The sequence below is a fragment of the Bufo gargarizans genome, chromosome 5, assembly GCF_014858855.1.
Source record: "Bufo gargarizans isolate SCDJY-AF-19 chromosome 5, ASM1485885v1, whole genome shotgun sequence".
Lineage (NCBI taxonomy): Eukaryota > Metazoa > Chordata > Amphibia > Anura > Bufonidae > Bufo > Bufo gargarizans.
The window spans coordinates 120,008,753-120,033,129 of record NC_058084.1 but is presented as its reverse complement, the minus strand read 5'-3'; the positions used below and the strand labels follow the sequence as shown (position 1 = coordinate 120,033,129).

At 44.8% G+C, this 24,377-nt stretch overlaps 1 protein-coding gene across 2 annotated transcripts in view; it reads right to left on the bottom strand.

Moving 5' to 3' along the window:
* PRKDC (protein kinase, DNA-activated, catalytic subunit) overlaps positions 1-24,377 on the bottom strand; it is a 408,896-nt gene that overhangs the window by 125,368 nt on the left and 259,151 nt on the right. Inside the window, exons 37-43 of one of the 2 annotated variants that reach the window (XM_044294047.1) lie at positions 23,320-23,505; positions 22,168-22,272; positions 20,620-20,787; positions 8,862-8,989; positions 8,088-8,295; positions 4,072-4,250; positions 1,501-1,669 (exon numbers count right to left, since the gene is read on the bottom strand). In XM_044294047.1, the coding sequence (XP_044149982.1) occupies positions 1,501-1,669; positions 4,072-4,250; positions 8,088-8,295; positions 8,862-8,989; positions 20,620-20,787; positions 22,168-22,272; positions 23,320-23,505 (1,143 nt within the window). The remainder of the gene's footprint in view (positions 1-1,500; positions 1,670-4,071; positions 4,251-8,087; positions 8,296-8,861; positions 8,990-20,619; positions 20,788-22,167; positions 22,273-23,319; positions 23,506-24,377) is intronic. The other variant, XM_044294048.1, reaches the window with a different exon arrangement.

Genomic DNA, 24,377 nt, shown 5'->3' with positions numbered 1-24,377 from the left:
CGGACGTCTGAATGGAGCCTTACAGGGGGGTTATCAATGACAGGGGGTGATCAGGGTAATCAGGGTGATCACCCCCCTGTCACTGATCACCCCCCCTGTAAGGCTCCATTCAGACGTCCGCATGATTTTTTACGGATCCATGGATACATGTATCGGATCCACAGAACGCATGCGGACGTCTGAATGGAGCCTTACAGGGGGGTTATCAATGACAGGGGGTGATCAGGGTAATCAGGGTGATCACCCCCCTGTCACTGATAACCCCCCTGTAAGGCTCCATTCAGACATCCGCATGATTTTTTACGGATCCATGGATACATGGATCGGATCCACAAAACGCATGCGGACGTCTGAATGGAGCCTTACAGGGGGGTTATCAATGACAGGGGGGTGATCAGGGAGTGTATATGGGTGATCACCCGCCCACCCGCCTGTCATTGATCACCCCCTGTAAGGCTCCATTCAGACGTCCGCATGTGTTTTGCGGATCCGATCCATGTATCCATGGATCCGTAAAAATCATGCGGACGTCTGAATGGAGCCTTACAGGGGAGTGATCAATGACAGGGGGGTGATCAATGACAGGGGGTGATCAGGGAGTGTATATGGGTGATCACCCGCCTGTCATTGATCACCCCCCTGTAAGGCTCCATTCAGACGTCCGTATGCTTTTTGCGGATCCGATCCATGTATCCGTGGATCCGTAAAAATCATACGGACGTCTGAACGGAGCCTGACAGGGGGGTGATCAATGACAGGGCGGTGATCAATGACAGGGGGGTGATCAGGGAGTTTATATGGGGTGATCATGGGTGATCAGGGGTTTATAAGGGGTTAATAAGTGACGGGGGGGGGGGGGGGGTGTAGTGTAGTGTAGTGTAGTGTTTGGTGCGACTGTACTGACCTACCTGAGTCCTCTGGTGGTCGATCCTAACAAAAGGGACCACCAGAGGACCAGGTAGGAGGTATATTAGACGCTGTTATGAAAACAGCGTCTAATATACCTGTTAGGGGTTAAAAAATTCGGATCTCCAGCCTGCCAGCGAGCGATCGCCGCTGGCAGGCTGGAGATCCACTCGCTTACCTTCCGTTCCTGTGAGCGCGCGCGCCTGTGTGCGCGCGTTCACAGGAAATCTCGCGTCTCGCGAGATGACGCATATATGCGTGACTGTGTGCCAGCCTGCCACCTCCGGAACGCACATGTGCGTTAGGCGGTCCGGAGGTGGTTAATATGTAACCTTGCTACAGCTACAAAACTATGATACATCATTCTATGGGATCTGAATATGACAAAGGTGTTATCGTAATAGATGTATAAAGTTTGTGAATTTTTTTTCTGACAGTCACCAGTCTTCATGTAGAATCACAGGGTTTGTACAACCACAAGGAGGGTTTTTATCTCACTGTATTTATCCACAAACGCTATATTTTAATTCACAAATCAGCACTATGTTTTGCCCTCAAGCATTCAGTGTATTTATTATATTTACCAGAAATTACCTTTTCTTTCTTTTCGGAGAAAAGAAATGCTTGGTAGAATTTACTTTCAGTGAAAGTACATGAGCCAACGGCAATAGCGCAGTTATATGCGGCACAATGATAGAGTCTCCTCTTCTCCAGTAGTTGTGTTTCTCCAGACATGTTCTCTGTATATGCATCATGACATGATCTGTATAGAAAAACATAGAAATCAAAACTTAAAAGGAACCTGTCACCAGTTTTATGGTGTCCTAACTAAGGGCAACATAAATAAGTGACTGATTCAATTAGCAAAATGCTGGCTCACTTTCATTAATTGACCCAGTCAATCTGCCAACATCTTGTATTGAAAAGCTCCAGCTGATAATGATGAGTCCTGAATATTCATGAGCTCCTGACTCTCCCCGCCTACCTGCTGCTGAATGACAGTTTTTTTTCCATATGAATCAGCAGCAGGTGGGCAGGGGAGTGGCTATAGCTCTGAATTAAATAAACGCTGGACTCACTGACATCACGCTGGACTCAAATCAGCTCATTAGCATGCGGCATCTTTGTGTGTATACTATGAGGTAACCATCTGTCACACCAGTAAGTGAATACATCTAAGGCACTTTTTAGTAGTTAATGATTATAATCTAACTAATTATATACAATCAAATATCCACACGACAAGTTCTCTTTAAGAAACACTATGGATAAGCGTTTACTTCCTTAAAAGGGGTTGCCCAGGGTTATCTAAACTTCCAGCAAGGACCAGAGTCAGGTGTGCATCTGCAGCCAATGACTGGACTCAGTGGTGATTGTCCTCAAGGGGCATGTCATTGCTGAGGCCACGCATTGGCTGTAGTAGTGCACATAATCCCTGTCCGTGCTGGAAGTTCACATATGGAGACTGAAACGCAGTGAAGGACCATTAAAGCCAGAACTAAGCTGTGGGGAGCAGGTAAGTATGCTTCCTGTCACAGCTCCGGAGGGCAGTAGGTGAATTTAAAAAAAAACATATTAATCCCAGACAACCTCTTTAAGTCTTTATTTGAACAGTATACACCTACAGATATAGTAGAGTTAAGACACATGCTTTATGAGATGTGTTATCTAAACTAAATGCGTTAAGCAAACACCTTCAATGTATAAGTATTGTGGCAATACAACATCCAAGCAACACATATATGCTATGCCCACTTAATATAGAAACCCAAATTCAGAAACAAATATGAGAACGCCAGTAAATTAATCCACCTTAAAACATGTCTAACGTGATTATGCATACAAAAAAACCCATCAAATGATAAAGTAACAACAAGCCGATACCCCGCGCGTATTTGAAAAGTAGATGCAGTTTTAGAATTGACTTTATTGCATACCAGCTTTTCTTGTTTTGGTTTTTAAGTTTTGGTCTCCTGGGCTCCTAATATTGATGACCTATCCTCAGGATAGGTTATCAATGTCTGACCTGTGGGGATACAACACCCATCGCCCCCAGAATCAGCTGTTCCTATAGCCGCAGGGACTAGCACTTGATGCACTAGCACAGCTCTATTTAAAGTGTAGCCTCCCATATCTGGTGTAGCATCCCATATCTGGATGCACTAGCTCAGCTCCTACTCAATTCGATTTAATCATTTATTTTTTTTAAATTAACAAAACATTTACAAATTTGACTCTCTGCTCCTAACACAGACAGTTGTAATTCACAACAAAGTTAATATTTATCATATGTCCACTTTATTTTGGCATTGTATCTTTATTTTTTGGGGACGTTATATATATATATAAGTTTAGCAGCACATATTTTATTTTTTTTCCACATTTCCTAAACCTATATTTTAGGGACCAATTCAGGTCTGAAGTGGCTTTCCAGCATCTATATATTATACTCATACTGCAACCCTTTAGGTGATTCACAGAAATTAAGGCGAAATGGAGATGAAATTTCATTTTGTTTTTGCAGATTTTTACTTTTAATCCAGCAGTTGTTAACAAAAGTAAAACGCCATAAAAACTCTCCAAGCAGCACAGATTCCAACTGAGCAAGCCCCGACACCGACAAGCAGCAAGCCCAAAAACACGGGGCGAGGCAAGATGTCTAGCCCCATCAATGCAGGGGAGGGACTAAAGATACAAGGGCATTACTAACTGGTGCTCCATGGGCTCTGGCCAGCCCCATGTTACCCCTGCTCATTTACGTAGTTACATAGTTAATACGGTTGAAAAAAAGACATTAGTTCATCAAGGTTAACCAAGGGATAGGTGGGGACACGAATGCCAGAAGGAATATCAATAGAAATTAGCTTTTCTCTGAAATGAGACAACAGAAATACATAACCAGGGTATCGTTTTTGTCAGCATGAACAATCCTGCCAGACTATATGCCTGGTTTAAAAGGGTTGATCATGCTAACAGCTGCCCATTAAGACATAACATGTTTAAATACAAGTATTAATAATCGCTGTAGAATATAAATACTTCACACTAGTAAGACTTCTTCCAGAGTGCACTGTTGAGACTGCGAATAGAAAGAATTGAGAAAAAAAAAAAAAAGACAAAAAAATGAGCCTCAGTTTAACAAACAGCAAAGCAACATCAACTTACTTTATCAGTGTCCTAGTAAGTTGTTTTCCTTCAACATTCACTGATCCTTCAAATGCATGATTTATTCTGGATTCCTTGGAATGAATTTCATCTTTAGAAAGACGTGAGAAAAGAACTTCCAGCATCTTGTAGTAACCCATTTTTTTTGTAAGCTGAGTGTCAAAGACTGCTTCGGATGTCTACAAAAATATACACCTATTAACTGGAGACTGATGGTATAACATTATAAAAAAAATGTGGTTTCAGTTTTGACAGCAATTGCACACTACCTCCAAACAAAAAGATGTACATGGCACCATGGAACATCACAACGTGATGCTAATTAGTACAGGAGGACCGGAAAGCGGTTAATGCAGCACTCCTCGGGCTCTGTACTCACTGCTTCCTGGTCCTCGGCCGCTTGCTGTGCTGTGAATGCGCACCGCGCGGCAGGAAGAAAAAAGGCACTTGATGTGAGGAACGATGGAGGTATCCAGAGCAGGAGAGGTAACTTGATTTTATTTATCTGATCTGAACATGGAAGTCTGATTGGGGGTCATTCATATGGAGGTCTGATTGGGGGTCATTCACACAGAGGTCCGATTGGGGGACTTATTGAAGTTTGATCTGAGGTCTGATTAGGGGACTTATTGAAGTTTGATCTGAGGTCTGATGAAAAATATTTTTTCTTATTTTCCTTCTCTAAAACCTAGGTGTGTCTTACAGGGTGCAAAAATACGGTAATCATCATGTGCATTGCCTGGTCCAAAAACGCCCATACTATTACATTTAAAAATATTATTCCCATATGGCGAAAGGTACAAGAGGATAAAAAAAAATGAAAATGGCTCTGGCCATATTTTTGTCACTTCACTTCCCCCAAAAATTGAATAAAAAGTGATAAAAAAAAAAGTCATACACACTCCAAAATTGTATAAAAATAAATTACAAAAATTCCCTAAAAAAAAAAACTGTCCCATAGACACTATTTTTCGCACCATAAGATGCATTTTTCCCCCCCAAAAGTGGGGCGAATACTAATAAAGCACTTCCATTATGGAAGTGCTCATTAGTACAGGAAGACCCGGAAGCGGTGAAGTCTCTGTACTTACCGCTTCCCGGTCCTCGGCTGTCTGCTGTGCAGGGCCGCGCACAGCGTGAGGGCGCACTGTGCGCGCCTGTTCACAGCACAGCCGCGGCAGGAAGAAGACAGCGCACTGGGGGTGAGGAGCGGCAGCGTCCAGGAGAAGGAGAGGTAAGTGTTTTTTTATTTTATTTTTTGTTTGCGCTGATGGCTGGGGCTGGCATGAGGCTGGGGGCTACATTAGGCTGATGGTTGACATTAAGCTGGGGGCAACATGAGGCTGATATAAAGCTGGAGGCTGGTAGATGGCTAGGGGCTGATCTGGGGCATTGGGGGTCTGATCTGAGTTCTGATTGAGGATCTTATTAACATTGGGGTCTGATTGGGGCTGTAAGCTGAGGTCTGATTGCTGGTCTGACCTGAGGTCAGTGAAAAGTAATGAAAAATATTTTTTTATTATTGTCCCCCTCTAAAAATCTAAGTGTCTTATAGGGGCGAAAATACGGTAACTATAAAAAAGTTTTGGGAGTCAGAATATTGAGATGCAAAGAGAAAACTTTTTTTTGTAAAGTTTTTATTTTCTTTCAGTATTAAAATACAAAAGAAAAAAGGACATAATGTAGTTTTGTTGTAATCGTACTGACCCAGAGAATGAAGGGCACAGATCAGTTCTACCACATAGAGAATGCCGTAAAAACAAAACAAAACTGTGTTTTTCCAATTCCACCCAGTTTTGATTTTTTTTATTGCATGCAATAGTAAATGATGCCATTAAAAAGTACAACTTGTACCGCAAAAAAATGCCTTCACACAGCAATGTAAACAAAAAATTTAAGTTATGGCTTCAGGAAGGCATAGAGTAAAAAGTTAAATGCATAATCTCAATGTCCTGAAAGGGGTAACTTAGTTATGTTCATACATGCTGGATATATGTGTCCAGAATACTGTTGTCTCCCCCCCTGCAAACTGCTTTTGAATGCTTTTCTGGTTAACTGCAGTCTGTGTGAGCTGCCCTCTGTGAGGAATGTAGAGTTATGATTTAATTCCTATCGTTTGCTCCAGGAGTGGGCAGAGGAAATCAAACTCTGCTTCAAAGTGCAGTCACAGACCACTCAGCCACACTGGCAACTCAACTTCTCTGGCAGGATGAATGCCAGTTGGGGTGAGGGGGGGGACGCAGAGTTGGTCAACAGAACAAAATAATCCATCAGACATCATGGAACAGGCAGTTCATAAGGTATTATGAATTGCCCGTCCATCACAGGACGTTACATATCTGCAACCCTGGGACCAAGGCAGACGTGACCCTGGTCGTCGTTTGAGGGTCGGGTGCCAGGAAGGGAAGATACAAAGATCTCCTAGTAGGAACCTAATAACAGCACATGTTTGGTCTCCACTTGTAGCCAGAAGCCAGCCGGATACATTGCTGCCACAACGATCTCCCTGTGATCTTCTGGTGAGGAGCTATGCTGCCCTGAGTGAGATCAGCATAAAGTTGATGACAGATTCCCTTTAAGTGCATATTGTCCCCCATACTGTACAATAGGTTTTTAGCTTTAAACTTCTTTTTTGGTGTTTTTTTTATTACTCTTCTTCCCCTTTTTCTGGCTCATGCTTCTACCTAGTGCTTATTAGAGTAGAGTCTGTTAAAGGGAATCTTTAACCCTGGACTAGGTTACATATAGTTAGATTTACTGACAGATTCCCTTTAAAGGGAGTTTTTAACCTAAAATGACCATTATAGAAAACTAACCCCATGATCTGTATTATAGTCCTCATATTTGAATGGTACTTACCGTATAGCTGTCAGTCGCATATTTTCGCAAAAAAAAAAAAAAAAAAAAAAAACAACAACACTTTTATTCAATATGTAAATCAGGTTCTGAAGGTGCCCAGGGGTGGCGTGCAAGCCGCCGTTGCCCAGGCCCCTCGTCGCTTTTCATATGAAACCCCTTCCTCTTTCACCCCTCTGGCCCGCCCTAGGTTCTTCAGAAATCCAGCGCCAGCGCCGTTCACAAGATTCACCTCGCCTGCGCACTTCATTCCCCATTATGGGCAGAGGCACAAGGCTTGCTAGCTGTACGGGCCGGACCATGCGCATTAAATGCTCTTGTGCCTCTGCCCATAATGGGGAATGAAGTTGGCAGACGCAGCGAATCTTGTGAACGGCGCTGGATTTCTGAAGAACCTAGGCCGGGCCAGAGGGTTGAAAGGGGAGGGGTTTCATATGAAAAGCGATGAAGGGCCTGGGCACCGGCCGCTTGCACACTGTCCCTGGGCACCTTCAGAACCTAATAAACGACAGACAGCTATACGGTAAGTACCATTCAAATATGGGGACTATAATGCAGATCATGGTGTTAGTGTTCTATAATGGTAATTTTAGGTGAAAGACTCCCTTTATGCTCCAGGGCTATACTAGGGGCATTTAGGATAGACTAGAGGGCTGGGAGCTCTGATTAGATAGATTGGCAATAGGGCACATCAGAGTGTATCTTCCACATTTAGGCATTTAATACATCAATTACAGAAACAAGATAAACATCAGTCATTCGTCAGTTGTGACATATGAAGGTAATATATCGTAGCGTCATAACTTGACAGTGCATCCAGAAGTCAAAATCCAGAATATGAAAACATCTTGTCTTCGTATTCAAGGTACCTTTCAGTCCCTAGCCCTCATCTCTATAATGAGATTGTCACATATAACCCTCACAATGTAATCGCCACCATTCCCATTTTAGAAAATGTAAGTTTTAACTAGACAGTAATTTGTACAGAAGCAGCATATTCTGCGAGTCATGAGTAGTAGATGCAGGAGCTCCCATCTCTGCACCCCACAGAAAGAAATTTATGATTGCAAAGTTGAAAATAATCATTAATGAGTTCACTGTTTAAATAAACCTGAATGCGGAGTACCAGAAATAGCAAGATATTTAAAACATGTTAATACCTTTGTGAACCTGCTCTTGAGAAAATCCATTGAAAAATTAATGATTTTGCTGAAAAAATCTTTCAGTGCTTCAGAACTGCAGTTCCACAAGAGAGTCAGTAGACAGTGATCAACTAAAGAATGGCGAGTTGTATTTGAAAGGAGATCTTCACTCTTGAACATGTTATGTAGTGTATCCAGCAAGATCACTTGCTTATCACAGCTACTCCTAAAAAATAGGGAGAGAAACATCAAGAAAGTTTTCAATTAAGAAACAAAATAAATGGTACATTTTGCATCCGTTTTAGCAGTCTATTTGTTCCCAGTCTAAAAAAACATATCTCTGGTGAAAATGGCTAAAATGGATGCACAGGATCAGGTTTTTTTTTCTGTTCTTCTGACGGATCAGAAGAGCGGAAAATTAAACGGTGATGTAAATCCAGCCTTAAAGGGGTTATCCAAGTTAATTACAAATTTGTCCAATGTCATTTAGTACTTTCAAATAAAAAAAGTAATTATATACTCACATCTTTTTCCCCTGCTGGTCCTGTTCTCCTCTCACTGTCAGTATACAAGGCTGCAGCGGTGGGGTTCAGGCGAACCGGCACTTGACTAAACTGCAGAGCCACCCCAATATATGGCATGATACCGGTGGGGACAGTGATTGGCTACAGCGGTCACATGTCCTATACTTCTACACTAAAGCCTTGTATACATGAAACGGTAGGAGGACTGGAGGCAAAGAAAAGTTCACGGGAAATTTGTAGACAATACAAGTGGAAAGATTTTATTTACCTTTTAACAACTTTCTTGAAAGTGTTCTGAAATAAATCTTCCATAAAATGCTTGTTGTCCCTACAAAGAATTTCAGCCATCAGCTGCAGCAGCACTGGGCTCTGGGACAATTCCAACGCATCTAAAAACTAAAACAAACACACGGTTTTTCTTACCACTTTTTATTATATTCAAGTCATACATTATGGGGCACAAATGAATTCAAGCTCAATGATGCCAGATTTACATGTTAAGTTTTTTTGTGATGGTATAAACCACCAAAAAAAACAAAATAACCATGACTGACAGTTTTAATATGTTGTTGCTTACACATTTTGCTTGTAAAAGCCACAGGTAAAACACGTTAAATGCATGTGGTTTTTATAATCTTGTTTTTGTTGTGGCTTTTTACGGCAAAAAACTGCAACATCAAAATCCAGCCTGACACTGTATATCCTTATGCAATAGTCTCTTATTTCTCTCATGTATAGTCACTTTTTATTTCTGTACCATTATCTCATCTAGAGATGGGTGAATCAAAGCTGACCAAGGGGAATTCGTTCCGAATTTCAGGAAAAATTCTATTCGCACCGAAGCCGAATATTCTCGCGCTTCGTGGTAACAAATCGCATTTTCCTAAAATGGCTGCTGCACGTGTGAGGACATGGAGAAAGGAACTCTGGGAAGGCGGGGTCACCCATAATGCCATGCATGCAGCCAATCAGTAGCCAGCCAGCCCTGTGATGTCACTGCCCTATAAATAGCGTCAGCCCTCTTAGACTCTGCTATTTACCAGTGTACGTCGTGCAGGGAGAGACGTCAGCAGGCGCTAGGGACAGTGCTAGAAAAAACGTCATTGTGCTAAAAAAACAACAACTTACAAGTGCAGGGAAAGATTATTCAAGGTGTAGGGAAAGGATAGGGAGGAATCATTCCACAGCATTTATGTTGAACAGGGTTCAGTTGGTGAAGTTACAGTCTGGGTAATAGGAACAATAGTATTACACCTTGCAGCACTGACTGGGGACCAAAATTGCCATTATACAGCTCTGTAATTCCAGCAAACCGTTCTTATTAGGGTTCAAATGCTGTTTCATACGTCTTATTTGCCATTGTGCGGTGCAGTTATATGTTCTAAAGCATTTTTTGGCGTGTATTAGTGGGAAAAAGGGCTTATTAGCCGTTGTGTGGTGACGTACTAAAATTACAGCCCTTTTGTCGTTTATTAGTGGCAAAAGTAAAAAATATTTGCCTTTCAGCGGTGCAGTTATATGTTCCAAAGCCATTTTTGTCGTGTATTAGTTGAAAAAGAAAAACTATATTTGCTGGTCAGCGGTGCAGTTACCTGTTCAAAAACCTTTTGTGGCGTCTACTAGTGCAAAAAGAAAAAATAAAGATTTTTGTGGACTCACCTGTAAAATCTCTTTCTCGTTTAGTTCATTGGGGGACACAGGACTGTGGGTATAGCTGAAGCTGACACTATGAGGCGACACTAGGCTGAAAAGTGTTAGCTCCTCCTCTACCGGCTATACCCCCTCAAGCCTGGAGAGAGCATATCAGTTTGTGCCCAAGCAGTAGGAGTAGGAGAAAAACCATACATAATAGGACCCATAACCTAACCAATGTCAGTAGGACCGAACCAGAACTGAGGGCCTAGAGAAAATCTGCCGTCCACTGTTCCACTCCCGGAATGTAGACCGCAGATAGAGCTGGTACATGATCCTCCTCCCACTGCAGGATTTTGTTGACTCCTCCATCACAGCCTGTCCACGGGTTCCCCCTTGGTGGTTGAGGTAAGCCACCGCCGTGGCGTTGTCTGAATGAATGGATCCGAATAGGCCGGCCCCTCAAGAAAGGGGTCCAATGGAGAAGCGAAAGATGAATGGCCCGGAGCTCCAGGATGTTGATGGGCAGTTTGGATTCCAACGGAGACCGTACACCTTGGACTGTCTGGGGCGGGAAGACTCCGCCCCAACCCTGAAGACTGGCATCGGTGGTAAAGACCGTCCAGGAGACTGGGAGAAAGGACTTCCCTGCCTCCAAGGTTGGGGCCGAGAGCCACCACCTAAGTGCAGATCGCACCCTTGGGGGAAGGAGGATGAGATGGTCCAAGGACTCCGGTGACTTGTCCCAAGAAGATAAAATTGCTTGTTGAAGGGAACGGGTGTGAAATTGTGCAAATGAAACTGCTTCGAAGGAAGCGATCATTGCACCCAAGACCTGCATGCAAAATCTGATTGATGGGAACCTGCGCCAGGGAGAAAAAGGAACAACCGCAGAAGGACTAGCCGCTTGTTCAGAGGGAGGCGAACTAACGCCGCTTCCATGTCGAGGACCATACCAAGGAAGGTGATCTGCCTGGTGGGACGTAAGTTTACCAGCCAGCCAAAGCGTGTCAGGGTATCGAGAGTGATGATACATAGACTTTCCTCGTTCTCACAGAAGGTCACCGCTTTGACCAAGATGTCGTCCAGATAGGGAATCAGGGTGATACCGCTTGTACAAAAAAGGGCTAGGAGAGGAGCGAGCACTTTTGTGAAGACTCTCTGTGCCGTTGCTAAGCCAAAGGGAAGAGCGACGAACTGGTAGTGATGGGACCCTACCGCAAACTGGAGGAAGCGCTGGTGCGCCAGAGCAATGGGGACGCGTAAGTACACATCCCGGATGTCTATAGAAGAGAGGAACTCTCCCTGCTCCAGTGAAGCAACCACAGAGCGAAGGGACTCCAATATAAAGTGTTGAACCCGGTGTGTAATCTTTTCAGCAACTTGAGGTTCAGAACCGGTCGAACGGATCCTTCTTTCTTGGGGACGACAAATAGGTTTGAATAAAACCCTGTGAATTGTTCCTCCAAGGGAACCGGGGAGACCACGCTGTGGGCGAGGAGGGACCGAATTGCCTGAAAAATGGTGACGGCCCGATCAGAATCTCTTTGTGGCTGGGACAGAAAAAATCGTTCTGGAGGAGGAGAGACAAACTCTATCTTGTAACCCGAGGTTACAACTTCGAGCGTCCACGCGTCTGAAATGTGGGCCCGCCAAATGTCCTGAAACCGGAGGAGCCAACCCTCCACCCACAAGGGTGGGGGGCGCTCCTTCATGCGGAGGCCTGCTTGTTGGCCGAGGGATGAGCGGGCTGTGCTCGCAGGCGCCAGGCTGGTTGAGACCGAAAGAAAAGGCTTCTTCCGCTGGTCTTGCGTGGAGGACTTGTAACTCCAACAGCCGGACATGTAACCGAAAAGCGGCGAAAGGAGTGAGCCCAGGCATTTGAGGGCTTCGTGTGAAACGTGCGCTTGGATCTGCACTGAGGGAGGTGGGTACTTTTAACACCTGTGGCCTCTGAGATAATTTCATCCAATCGGGCTCTGAATAATTGGGAGCCGGAAAAAGGGTGGCCTGCCAGGGAACGCTTTGACTATGAATCCGCTGCCAAAACCTTAAGCCACAGTTCGCGCCGTAAGGCTACAATCAGAGCCGATGAGCGGGCAACTAGAGCACCAGCGTCCAAGGAAGCCTCACAGAGATACTTCACCGCCAAGTCCTGATTTAACCGTAGTGCCCATCCATAGACCACCTTAGCCACCCAGGCGGAAACAAAAATGGGCCGAAGTGCTGAGCCAGTTGCTGCAAAATTTTGCAAAAGACGCTAAACGCAATCTACGGGGTCCTGGAAGGATGAGCCATCGGCCACAGGAATAGCGGTATGTTTAGCAAGACGTGCAACCGGAGGATCCACCTTAGGAGGAGAGGACCACTTAGCTACACAATCCGCCGGAAAAAGGATACAGCAGATAGAGTCACTTGGATGTGGTAAATCTCCCCATCCGAAAGTACTTCCCCTGGGAGGGAGGATGCGTCCGAGCGTGACCCAGGTGGGGGTGGAGATGCTGAGGTGTCAGAGGAGGAATGATGTCCTGCTCTGGGCCGCTTATGCGAAGGTCTGCCCCGAAGCTGTTCACCCGAGAAGGGTGCGGACTACGCAGGTGGGGATTTATCAACCAAACGACCCATGAGAGAGAGGGTGGAATGGGATATTTGATAGGTCCTCCACTGCCCGGGCCCAGTCCAGTTCCACACGGTCAGGGTGGTCATGCGGTTGCGTAGGTTCGGGGAGGCAGAACCTGTCCGGGCGCACAGCATGCGGAATCTGGCTGGCCGCGAGGGAACTTAATTTTGCATTTAGTGCATGCATAATAAGTCGTGGCATGCGAGGGTCACTAGTGGGTTCGGACATGGTTGCTAACCAACTCCTACACTGGTCTCAAGGATGGAGAGGAGTAAAACCGTCCTACCAGTTTTCAGGGGATTTCAGGTCCTGTGTCCCAGTAGAAGCGTTGAGACAGCCTGAACCAGTGCGGGAAAGCGAATTGGTGGGCGACGAATTGAGGCCTACATTTCCCTGGAAGCCACTGCCTAAATTAACCACCCGCGGCCGACCGCAATGCACTTCCAGTCGGCCAGGGAACTAAGGGACCAGGAGCGGTGCGGCGGCCAGCAACTTGACGAGAACGGCTGCGGAGACCCCCCGGCGGCCCGAGGAACACGCCTGGAAAGGGCGCGACCTGAATCGCGGTTAGGCCCGAAAGGATGCAGGGGCCTTAGAGTGAGGAGGCCGGCCTGACTAACAGTGGCGCCAGGGGACAAACGGGGGTCATTTAACCACCTCAGCTCCACTAGCTTAAACACCCTTAATGACCAGACCACTTTTTACGATTCTGCACTACACTACTTTCACGGTTTATTGCTCGGTCATGCAACTTACAACCAAAATGAATTTTACCTCCTTTTCTTCTTACTAATAGAGCTTTCATTTGGTGGTATTTCATTGCTGCTGACATTTTAACTTTTTTTGTTATTAATCAAAATTTACCAACATTTTTGCAAACAAAATATGACATTTTTTACTTTCAGTTGTAAAATTTTTCAAATAAAACTACATTTCTATATAAATTTTTCTCAAAATTTATTTTTCTACATGTCTAAAAAAATAAATAAATAAGTGTATATTTATTGGTTTGGGTAAAAGTTATAGCGTTTACAAACTATGGTACAAAAATTTTAATTTCCGCTTTTTGAAGCAGCTCTGACTTTCTGAGCACCTGTCATGTTTCCTGAGGTTCTACAATTCCCAGACAGTAGAAAAACCCCACAAATGACCCCATTTCGGAAAGTATACACCCTAAGGTATTCGCTGATTGGCATAGTGAGTTCATAGAACTTTTTATTTTTTGTCACAAGTTAGCGGAAAATGATGATTTTTTTTTTCCTTACAAAGTCTCATATTCCACTAACTTGTGACAAAAAAATAAAAACTTCCATGAACTCACTATGCCCATCACGAAATACCTTGGGGTGTCTTCTTTCCAAAACGGGGTCACTTGTGGGGTATTTATACTGCCCTGGCATTTTAGGGGCCCTAATGCATGAGAAGAAGTTTGAAATCAAAATGTGTAAAAAATGCCCTGTGAAATCCTAAAGGTGCTCTTTGGAATGTGGGCCCCTTTGCCCACCTAGGCTGCAAAAAAGTGTCACACATGTGGTATCGCCGTACTCAGGAGAAGTTGGGCAATGTGTTTTGGGGTGTCTTTTTACATATACCCATGCTGGGTGAGAGAAATATCTCTCTAAAAGACATCTTTTCCCATTTTTTTATACAAAGTTGTGTAGTGTGGTGCTTGGTGCTACATATTACAGAGCTGCCTGTGTCCTCTGGTGGTCGATCCAAGCAAAAGGGACCACCAGAGGACCAGGTATCAGGTATATTAGATGCTGTTATCAAAACAGCGTCTAATATACCTGTTAGGGGTTAAAAAAAAAAAAAAATCGCATCTACAGCCTGCCAGCGAACGATCGCCGCTGGCAGGCTGCAGATCCACTCGCTTACCTGCAGATCCCGTGAACGCGCGCGCATTCACAGAAAATCTCGTTTTTTGCAAGATGATGCGTAGATGCGTGACTGTGCCTGAGTGAGCCGCCTCCGGAACGCGATCCTGCGTTAGGCGGTTCGGAGGCGGTTAAAGTGCTTCCCCGAGGCTACAGGAACACAGAAAAGGTATGTGTTCCCAGGAAAGCTGGGTGATACCTGAGAAGGGGAGTATGTGGTGGTGGGGAAGAAGCACTCCTCTGTTGTCCAGAAGAGTGGATGAGACACGGAGCGAGAAAGGTGGGGGGGGTGGGGTAAAATACTCACCTATTCCAGAGTACTCACCTCATCTTCATAGTCTTCTCTTCACGTCTTAGTGGACCAGCAGGGTTACCTCTTCAGCAGCTGGCACCCGAACTGGCAGGAGTCTGGTATGGTCACCTGGTTCCATTAAGACCCTCCCTTAATGGAACCAGGTGACCCTTTGGCTGGCGGGAAACAGGGGAGCGAGGCTATTTGCCGTTCAGCGTTGCAGTTATATGTCCTAAAGCCTTTTGTGGCGTGTATTATTGCAAAAAGAAAAAATATATTTGCAGTTCAGCAGTGCAATTATATGTTGTAAAAATATTTTTAATTAGATGTTTCTGGCGCAGGTCGCAGAAGAATAAGGAGTTGTGGCAGCAGGGGTTGTAGCGAGAGGCCTGAGCTCCCGGTGTCATCTAGCAGTCGTGTCTTGACCAGCAACCCAGCAGTTCTTGAAAGGTTCACTCAGTCATCTGTTTTGGATTAACTCCTGTTTTTTTTTTTTTAGCAATACTGATGGATTACTGAACAAATGCTGACCGAGTGAAATCGGATGCTCAACAGACACTATCCGTTTTTTGTGGGTTATTATTCTGACGGATCAGAGGAAGGGTAAAATAATCAGTGACGTCAACACAGACTTACTGCTGAAACTGTCTCCACTCTGTCGGGGGGGCTCTACTTGTATAAGCGTTTAATAGAACAGGTTCTGTAGACATCTATGTGGAATCAGCTGACAACGGTGTAATAGGAGTGCGCTTCCTCTTGGCGCTAACATCGACCTGTAAGGCCGAGTTCATACGCGAGTTATTTGGTCAGTTTTGTCCCCGTAACTACCCAAATAAGTGTGCAGTGATTCTTAAAGCGACGCCTGTCATCTGCATGTCGTACAGACTCACAGTATTATTTCACTACCCCAGCAGACTCCCTATGCGAGTTACTGCAAGACACAGTGTTCTACACCACTATAAATGCTCTCTGCAGCCAGGAAATAGTTTTTTAACGTGATTCGCCGCAAATAAATTCGGATCGAACAGAATTTTTTTTAAAAAAAAAAACAAGATTTTTGTAAAACTTACCAGTAAAATCTCTTTCTCGCTTTTCATTGGGGGACACAGAAACCGTGGGTATAGCTATGTCCTCTAGGAGGTGTTGACACTAGGCAGAAGATGTTAGCCCCTCCCATTGCAGTTATACCCCCTCCAGCCTGGAGAAAGAGCTTCAGTGCCACAGTGCCAAAGGACCCAACAGGGTTCTAACCAGCAACTGTCGCAACTGTGGCCGAACAACACCACTGGGTGGGTGCTGTGTCCCCCAATGAAGAGCGAGAAAGAGATTTTACTGGTAAGTTTTACAAAAATCGTGTTTTCTCGCCTATATTCATTGGGGGACACAGAAACTGTAGGACGTCCAAAAGCAGTCCACAGGGAGGGAAAAACCACAGACCCATGGAACCAAGCGTCCCTGCAGTCATCTAAGAAACCAAGCGTCCCTGCAGTCATCTAAGAAACTGCCCAAGGCAGCGTCCGCCGATGCATAAGTATGTACCTGGTAGAATTTTGTGAATGTGTAAAAGGAGGACCAGGTAGCCACCTTGCACAACTGTGCGGCCGAAGAGCAATTTCTCAGAGCCCAACACGTAATAGCGGAACCCTACCCCCGGGCGCAGTATGCTTCAGCAATTGCAGACTGAATCCAACGTGCAATTGCCACCTTGGAGGCCGCCAATCCCTTGTGAGGCCCCTCCGGGATGACAAAAAGGGAGTCCGTACGCCGGAAGGAACTGGACGCTGCCAAATAAATCTTCAGAGCCCTGACAATGTCCAAATGGTGTAAGTCCCTTTCCCTAGGGTGTGAGGGAGAGGGACACAGTAAAGGAAGGACAATTTTTTCATTGATATGGAAGTCAGAGACCACCTTCGGGAGAAAGGAAGGAACGGGCCGAAGAACCGCTTTATCCTTATGAAGAACCAGGATGGGTTCTCTTAAAGAGAGTGCAGCCAACTCAGACACCCGTCTGATGGATGTGATAGCCACAAGAAAAACTTCCAGGACAGGAATCACAGTTAAATCTCCCACAAGGGCTCAAAGGGTGAAGTCTGGAGTGCTGAGAGGACTAAATTCAGATCTCAAGGCTGTAAAGGAGGAAGGTATGGAGGAACCTTATGTGCCACTACGGTTTTTATGGGCCCCAGGGGGGCCAGAAGGTGCTGGAAAAAGATAGAAAGCTCTGACACCTGACCATTCAAGGAACTAAGGGCTAAACCAAGGTCCAACCCTGATTGTAAAAAGAATAGGAACGTGGGGAGCGAAAAATGAAGTGGGGGGCTGTTCCGGCTTTCACAGAAGCCCAGGAAGGACCTCCAGGTTCTGTAATAGAACCTGGACGATGCAGGCTTCCTGGCCTGAATCCTAGTGCGGATGACGTCCACCAAAAACCCTCTTTGCGTCACAATAGCCAAAGAAGGTAGTCTGCAAAAGAAGGTAGTCTCTGAGTGGCAGTCACCAAGGGACGTCTCCTAGAAGGCAAACGAGGTCGGCGTACCACGCGCGGCAAGGATCGTCAGAATGCCCTCCATCCTGATCTTCTGTAGAACCATGGGTAGGAGGGGGAAGGGGGGAAAACACGTAAGGGAGGGAGAACTCCTGCCAAGGGAGATCCAAACTCCGCCGCATGCTTCTGGATCTCTTGCTCGGGAGAGAAAGGTGGAAAGCTTTCGATTGAGTCCCGAGGCCATCAAGTCCACGTCCAGGCGACCCCAACACAGACAGATCGCCTCGAACACCTCCGGGTGCAGGGACCACTCGCCCGGATCTACGGTCGTCCTGCTGAGGAAGTCCGCAGTCCAGTTCTCCACACCAGGGATGTAGATTGCTGAAAATGCCGGTACGCGGGCCTCCTTTCACCGCAAGATCTTGGCAGATTCCTTAATCACCGCAGAGCTGCGCGTACCCCCCCTGGTGGTTGATGTACACCACCACCGTAGCGTTGTCCGACTGAACTCTGACCGGTGGGATAGAAGAATCGCCCTGAGCTCCAGGACATTGATCGGAAGCTTGGACTCCGACCGAGACCATGTGCCTTGGACTTTCCTGGGAGGGAAAACATCTCCCCAACCTTGCAGACTGGCATCGGTGGTAACAACCGTCCAGGACAGCCACCAACAGAGGGACGACCTCACCTGAGGAGAGAGGCGGATGGGACAGTCCAGACTCTCGGACGATTTGTCCCAGGAGGACAGGATCGCTCTCTGGAACATGAGAGAGTGGAACTGGGCAAAGAGACTCGCCTCGAAACAGGCGAGCATCCTCCCTAACACCTTAATGTTAAGAGGCGGATGGATGGGAGCCTGCAGTTGAGAAGAAATCTCACGGAGCAGTGAAAAGCCAGGTGATTGTCCGGGGTAGGTGAACCTGTGCCGCTTCCGTGTCCAGAAGCATGCCCAGAAACACAAGTTGTCTGGAAGGAGTCAGATGATTTCTGAAGATTGACCAGCCACCCGAAGCCATGCTGCTCGGCCCTTATGCGAAAGAGGAAGCCTTGATGAGGATGACGTCCAGATAAGGCATAAGGAAGATGCCTCTGGAACGGAGCAGGGTGAGAAGGGGGGCCAGTATCTTTGTGAAGACCCGAGGCACAGTTGCCAGTCCAAAAGGAAGGACGACAATTTGATAATGACAGTCTCCAATTGAAAACGTCCAGGAAGCGCTGATGGCTCGATCGTGTACCCTGAAGATACAATTTCAAGTGCCCAAGCATCGGAGATGTGGGGGCACCAGACATCCTAAAAGAGGAGGAGGCGACTCCCCACCCTGTTAGGTGGGGTCGCACCTTCAAGCTGAGGATTGCTTAGCCGTGAAAGGTCGAGCGGCCTGAGCTCTGGAACGCCAGGATGGTTGTGCACGAAAGGACAGCTTTTTGTGCTGATCCTGGGAGGTAACCCTCACAGCGCTGCCTGTCACTGTTCTCCACCGGAGGGCCGAGCGCTCTCCCCCGTACTGTTCTCTACCTCCCCTGGTAAATAGGGGGACCGGAAGGGACCGTGTCGCCCAGAGACCCTGCCATACAGAAGTGGACGTCGCAGGCGCGAGATTTCGTCAACGATGCTGCAACCGTGACATCAATCAAGAGGAGCGGGGCTGGCAGAACGGAGGACCTTGGCGGAATAAAGAGTGAGTAGACAGAGCCTCTAGATGCTGCATCTACGCCCACATAGCACCTAGAAGCTCATTAGCATATTATAAAAGTAATAATATGAAAGGGATAGACCAGGCACTCTATATATGTTACTATAATGAGATATTTATTCAGTGATAAAAAGATATAACATTCTAGTCCATGTGGACAATAATAATTGTGTAACAATGTACAATATATACTAAGGCAGCAACAATATGACAATTATAGCAGCACTAATACATGCAACAGTGTAGCACAAATGGCAAAAGATAAAAGTGATAAATCGCAATCGATATTTGAGATAAACCGCATGTGTGACTATAGAATCGGGTTGATCGCTGTTCCACCTTGTCCAGCTGAAGTGATCCACAGATAATTTACTGATATTATAAAAGTGTGCATTTGATCAGAACGGCTGCAGGGAGAAATGTTAAAAACATACTGTTATGTAATGCTGACATTAGCACATCGCTAATGTCAGTCAGCTACATAACAGTAATTCTGATGGTAGAGACCCTTTAACTAATCAAATCAACCCTTTTCCACAACAGAACGTCTTTCCTTGCTTACCACTAGATTGCCAACTGTTTGTTTTTTCTTTTGAAGCAGGAGTTTCAAAAAAGATGTTAAAGAAACAGGAAATTCTCTGTTGAGCTAACTTCTGTTTTCAAGTTCGGCGTACAAGGTTCGGGTTATCTAAGAATTCTCTTACGGATTTCTCTACCACGCACAATAACTTGTAGTCTGTGGTAGCGGAATCCATAACAGAATTCTTAGATAACCTGAACCTTGTACGTCAAACTTGAAAACATACGTTCGCTCATGCCTACTCAGGACCCCTCTTTACTAAACAAGTGAAGAGATCTGCTGCAAATAGTGGATCACATTCTGGAGATGTTGGTATGTCTATATATTACAGAGCCATTAATGGGCACCCGAGTAGTACTACATTTTGCTGCAGCGGAAAAAAATGGCCACCTTTAGCTTCCCACAATGACCACAGCTGATTGCAGATGTGGCTGAATTCTGGAAAGAGGTCATCCTCCATGGGAAAACCCCTATAAAGCAAGTCTTGATGTAATAACTATATTTTACTGAACACTACTGAATATGGCCACTTTCACATGGTCAGTATTTTGCATCGGCATATGATCAATATTTGTAAGAACAAAAACAAGGGTGTGTCCAAAACACAGAAGAGATACAAATATTTCCATTATATTTTATTTTGGCTTCCAAATACTGATGCAAAATACAGACCAAATACTGACCATGTGAAAGTGGCCTAACAGATGTAATGGCACAGTTTTTATGCATGAAGTTAATTGTCTTTTTGAACAGAACACATTTCAATAAAAAGTTAACAGGGGAATAATTATTTGAAGATGAATGATGTCATAGATGGAAATGATATCTGGAAAGAACATTGCTTACCTTTTTTACACAGTCCACATAATTATTGAACTTTAAAGTGCCTTTAGGAAATTCATCAGATTTCATTGGAAAGTTAAAGGCAACAAACTGATCAAGGGTATGCTTTAACTCTGTCAATCGTTCTTCTTTTAGGTTGGTGAAGAAAGGAAGTATGATAATAGTCTGACTCTATGAAATAAATGCAGCAATATAAGCATTCTGCACCAAATAACCCAAGCATAGGTTATAACACAGTGGTTCGAAAACACAATCGAAAGGCTTTTACACTGGGATTATCGGACCATAGAATTTACATCAGAGTCTGCAGAACGCACAAATTTTGGCAGAATCATCTGAAGATCACAAATACGAGTGGACATACTGTATTCCAACATGCCTGATCCTTGATTGATGTAGAATACAAGCTGTCTACCCAAGTAGTGCTACAGTCTACCCAACTGAATAAGCATGCATCTTCAGTCAAGAATGAAGTAGCATAATTATGAAAGGGTCCAATAAGCTGGGGAAGCCTGTAGTCCCCCTGCAACAAATCCTTTGTAAGAGTTATGCCTTATTCACAAGTCAGTGTTTTGGTCAATGATTCTAAGCCAAAACCAGGCACGGCTCTAAACACAGAACAGGCACAGATCTTTCCCTTATACAATATGTCTGTGGAGGCGCCAATCCTGATTATGGCTCAAAATCACTGATGGAAAACGCTCACCAAAACACTGACGAATGAATGAGGCTTTAAGCTGGATTTACACGGGCCGAGAAGCCATGATCGGTGGTGCCTGTAAAAACGACAGGATCACCCCATGAACAAGTTTTTTGTTTGTCCATCGGTGGAACATTTACAAGGCCGGGTTGTTTGTAACGACCGTTTGCAGGAACAGTTGTTCCTGATAATCTGCACGATTCTCGGGCCGTGTAAATGCACCTTTACTCTACTAGCCTGGACCCAAGCATTTGCCATTAAACAAAACATTAACAGCATTATGACTGTCCCAGAGGACCAATCGAGGGGAAAGTGTTAATTCGCAGATCTGCTTGTCAGTGAGTGACAGCAGCACCACTAATCAGCATTTTCCTGTCACAAACAAAGAATCTCCATTAGGATCCATACTGAAGACCCGGCTTGCACAGAGAGAAGGGGAGCAGAACAAACTGATTCTGTACTGGCCAAATGGTGACTATGGCTGCCCTAAAATGAGAATTGCTGAAATAAAAAAGTGGGTAATATGTTGTAATGTGTTATACCATCAGCTGACAGATTATGTAAAGCAGAGGGTATGTAATGTACTGCACTATACACCAGATCTATAATATTATTATGGATGTGACACAAGTAGATGGAGAAAGGAAATGTAACATTTTGATTGTTCCATGTGCATGAATTTTCATGGGTGGACTCTTCAGCTTTTGTGTTAATGTACGGTATATGCTTCATCAGGATGGGGACATAGGACCCTCACAAATCAGTCAGTTATCCTCTATCCTATCTTTTAAACTTGGCACAAACCCTTTAACAGAGCCTAAGAAAATGTATATGCATTCTGATAAACATACTTTCAAATTCAGCCCAAGCTTCTGATCCAAGAGAATGCTCAGATAGGTACTAAAAATGTCATTAAAAGCCGGGTGGTTTGTATCACAGGACACAGTAGATTCAATCTGAAAATACAAAAGTACAGAATCACACAGGATGAAACACAAGATTGATATTTCATTTTACTGCCCAATTCCTTTGCCATTCTTAGTACTGTCAGCACACAGATTTAAAGAGGACCTTTCACTAGAATAAAAAATCTAAACTAACTATACAGACATGGAGAGCGGTGCCCAGGGATCTCCCTGCACTTACTGTTATACCTGGGCGCCGCTCGGTTCTCCCGGTATAGCCTCCGGTATCTTCATAGTTAGGCTCCACCCAGTGGAACCTGCCGACATCTCCTTCTCCCATGCTGTAGCGCTGGCCAATCCCAGCTTTCAGCTCATAGCCTGAGAGGCTTTTTTCTCTCTCAGGCTATGAGCCGAGCGCTGTGATTGGCCAGCACTACAGCATGGGAGAATGAGACGCTGGCAGGTTCAACTGGGTGGAGCCTAACTATGAAGATACCGTAGGCTATACTGGGAGAACGGAGCGGCGCCCAGGTATAACAGTAAGTACAGGGAGATCCCTGGGCGCCACTCTCCATGTCTGTATAGTTAGTTTAGATTTTTTATTCTAGTGAAAGGTCCTCTTTAAAGACAGTATAGGACAAATGCAGGGAACATTATATACAAATAGATGGAAATTAATGTGAACTTAATCTGTAAAAATAGAGTCTAACTGTAAGAAAATTATACAATTGACATAAAAATACAGGGAGCAAAGCAGATGCATTTACTAATTACATACAAAGTACAAAAAAAGGAGAGTCGAAATCCCATAGCTCTGTATGGAACTGCAAACAAACATCAGGTGAAAACTAAAAATGTCATAGGTGCATAGTCTTAACCAGGGATGCCCAACCTGCGCCCCTCCAGCTTTTGTAAAACTACAACTTGCACAGTGCCCTGTTATAGACCAATAACTGTAGGCTGTCCAGACATGCTGGGAATTGTAGTTTTGCAACAGCTGGAGGACCGCAGGTTGGGCATCACTGGTCTAAACCATATGATTCTAAAAAATAAATACAAATCAAGAAGGACTGATTGATTGTCTTGTGTTATCAATACCTGTAGCACTTTCGCAAGTAATGTTAGAACTGCCATTTTGCTTTCTGGTGAAGAGTCTGTGGCCCACCAGCTCTCCAGTTTCATCCAATTTTTAAGAACAGAATTCACCAACTGTGTGCCCTGCTGCTTCTGGACTGAACGCTGTCTAAAGCTTTGGTCTAACATTCCATTCAAGACTGAGCTTACCTTCATGGAAAAAAAAAAAATACATACAGATTTTTATATATCCAGGGGACGGACATTAAAAAGCATTAGCATTCTGATGCATTTTATTAGTAAATCTGCCCTAAGTGTTTGCAGGCTCATTTAGCATTGATCCACCAAACAGGAGGAACTTCTATACTACATCAATGATGATAATATTAGTAAGGCAAATTAGCCTTACTAATATTATCACACTGGCGTTTTGGTTTCCGTTTGCAAGATTCGTTCAGGGCTCTCACAAGCGGTCCAAAATGGATCAGCTTTGCCCTTAATACATTCTGAATGGCTAAGAATCCGCTCAGAATGCATCAGTTTAGATCCGTTCGGCCTCCATTCCGCTTCGGTAACAGACACCAAAACGCTGCCTGCAGATAATATAAACTGATCCGTTCTGAACGGATGCATGCGGTTGTATTATCTGAACGGATGCGTTTGTGCAGATCCATGACGGATCCGCACCAAACAAGAGTCTGAAAGTAGCCCAATACAAATTATTAATCTTGCACCATGATCAGTGAGAATAACAGTTTTTTCCTCAATATCATTTGATGGCTGCAACCTAATATTGAGAAACAGGTGGAACCATACTCAGTTACAAGTGAGAGGTGCCACTAGAAGCATTTTTCAATCTTATAATGATCTGTTGATGCTTTATTTAATACATTCAATTCTACTTGTGTGCTCATGAACTGAATATAGTAAAAGGGTTCTCTGGACTTTTAATATTGATGAGCAGGCACCCCCACCGAAGAGTCCACCCCACCGATCAGCTGTATGAGGAGACGGCGAGCGCAGCGTGCCGTCTCCCTTCTCTCTTCCTGTGGCTAGGTCTATGGAATAGCAGCAGTGGACAG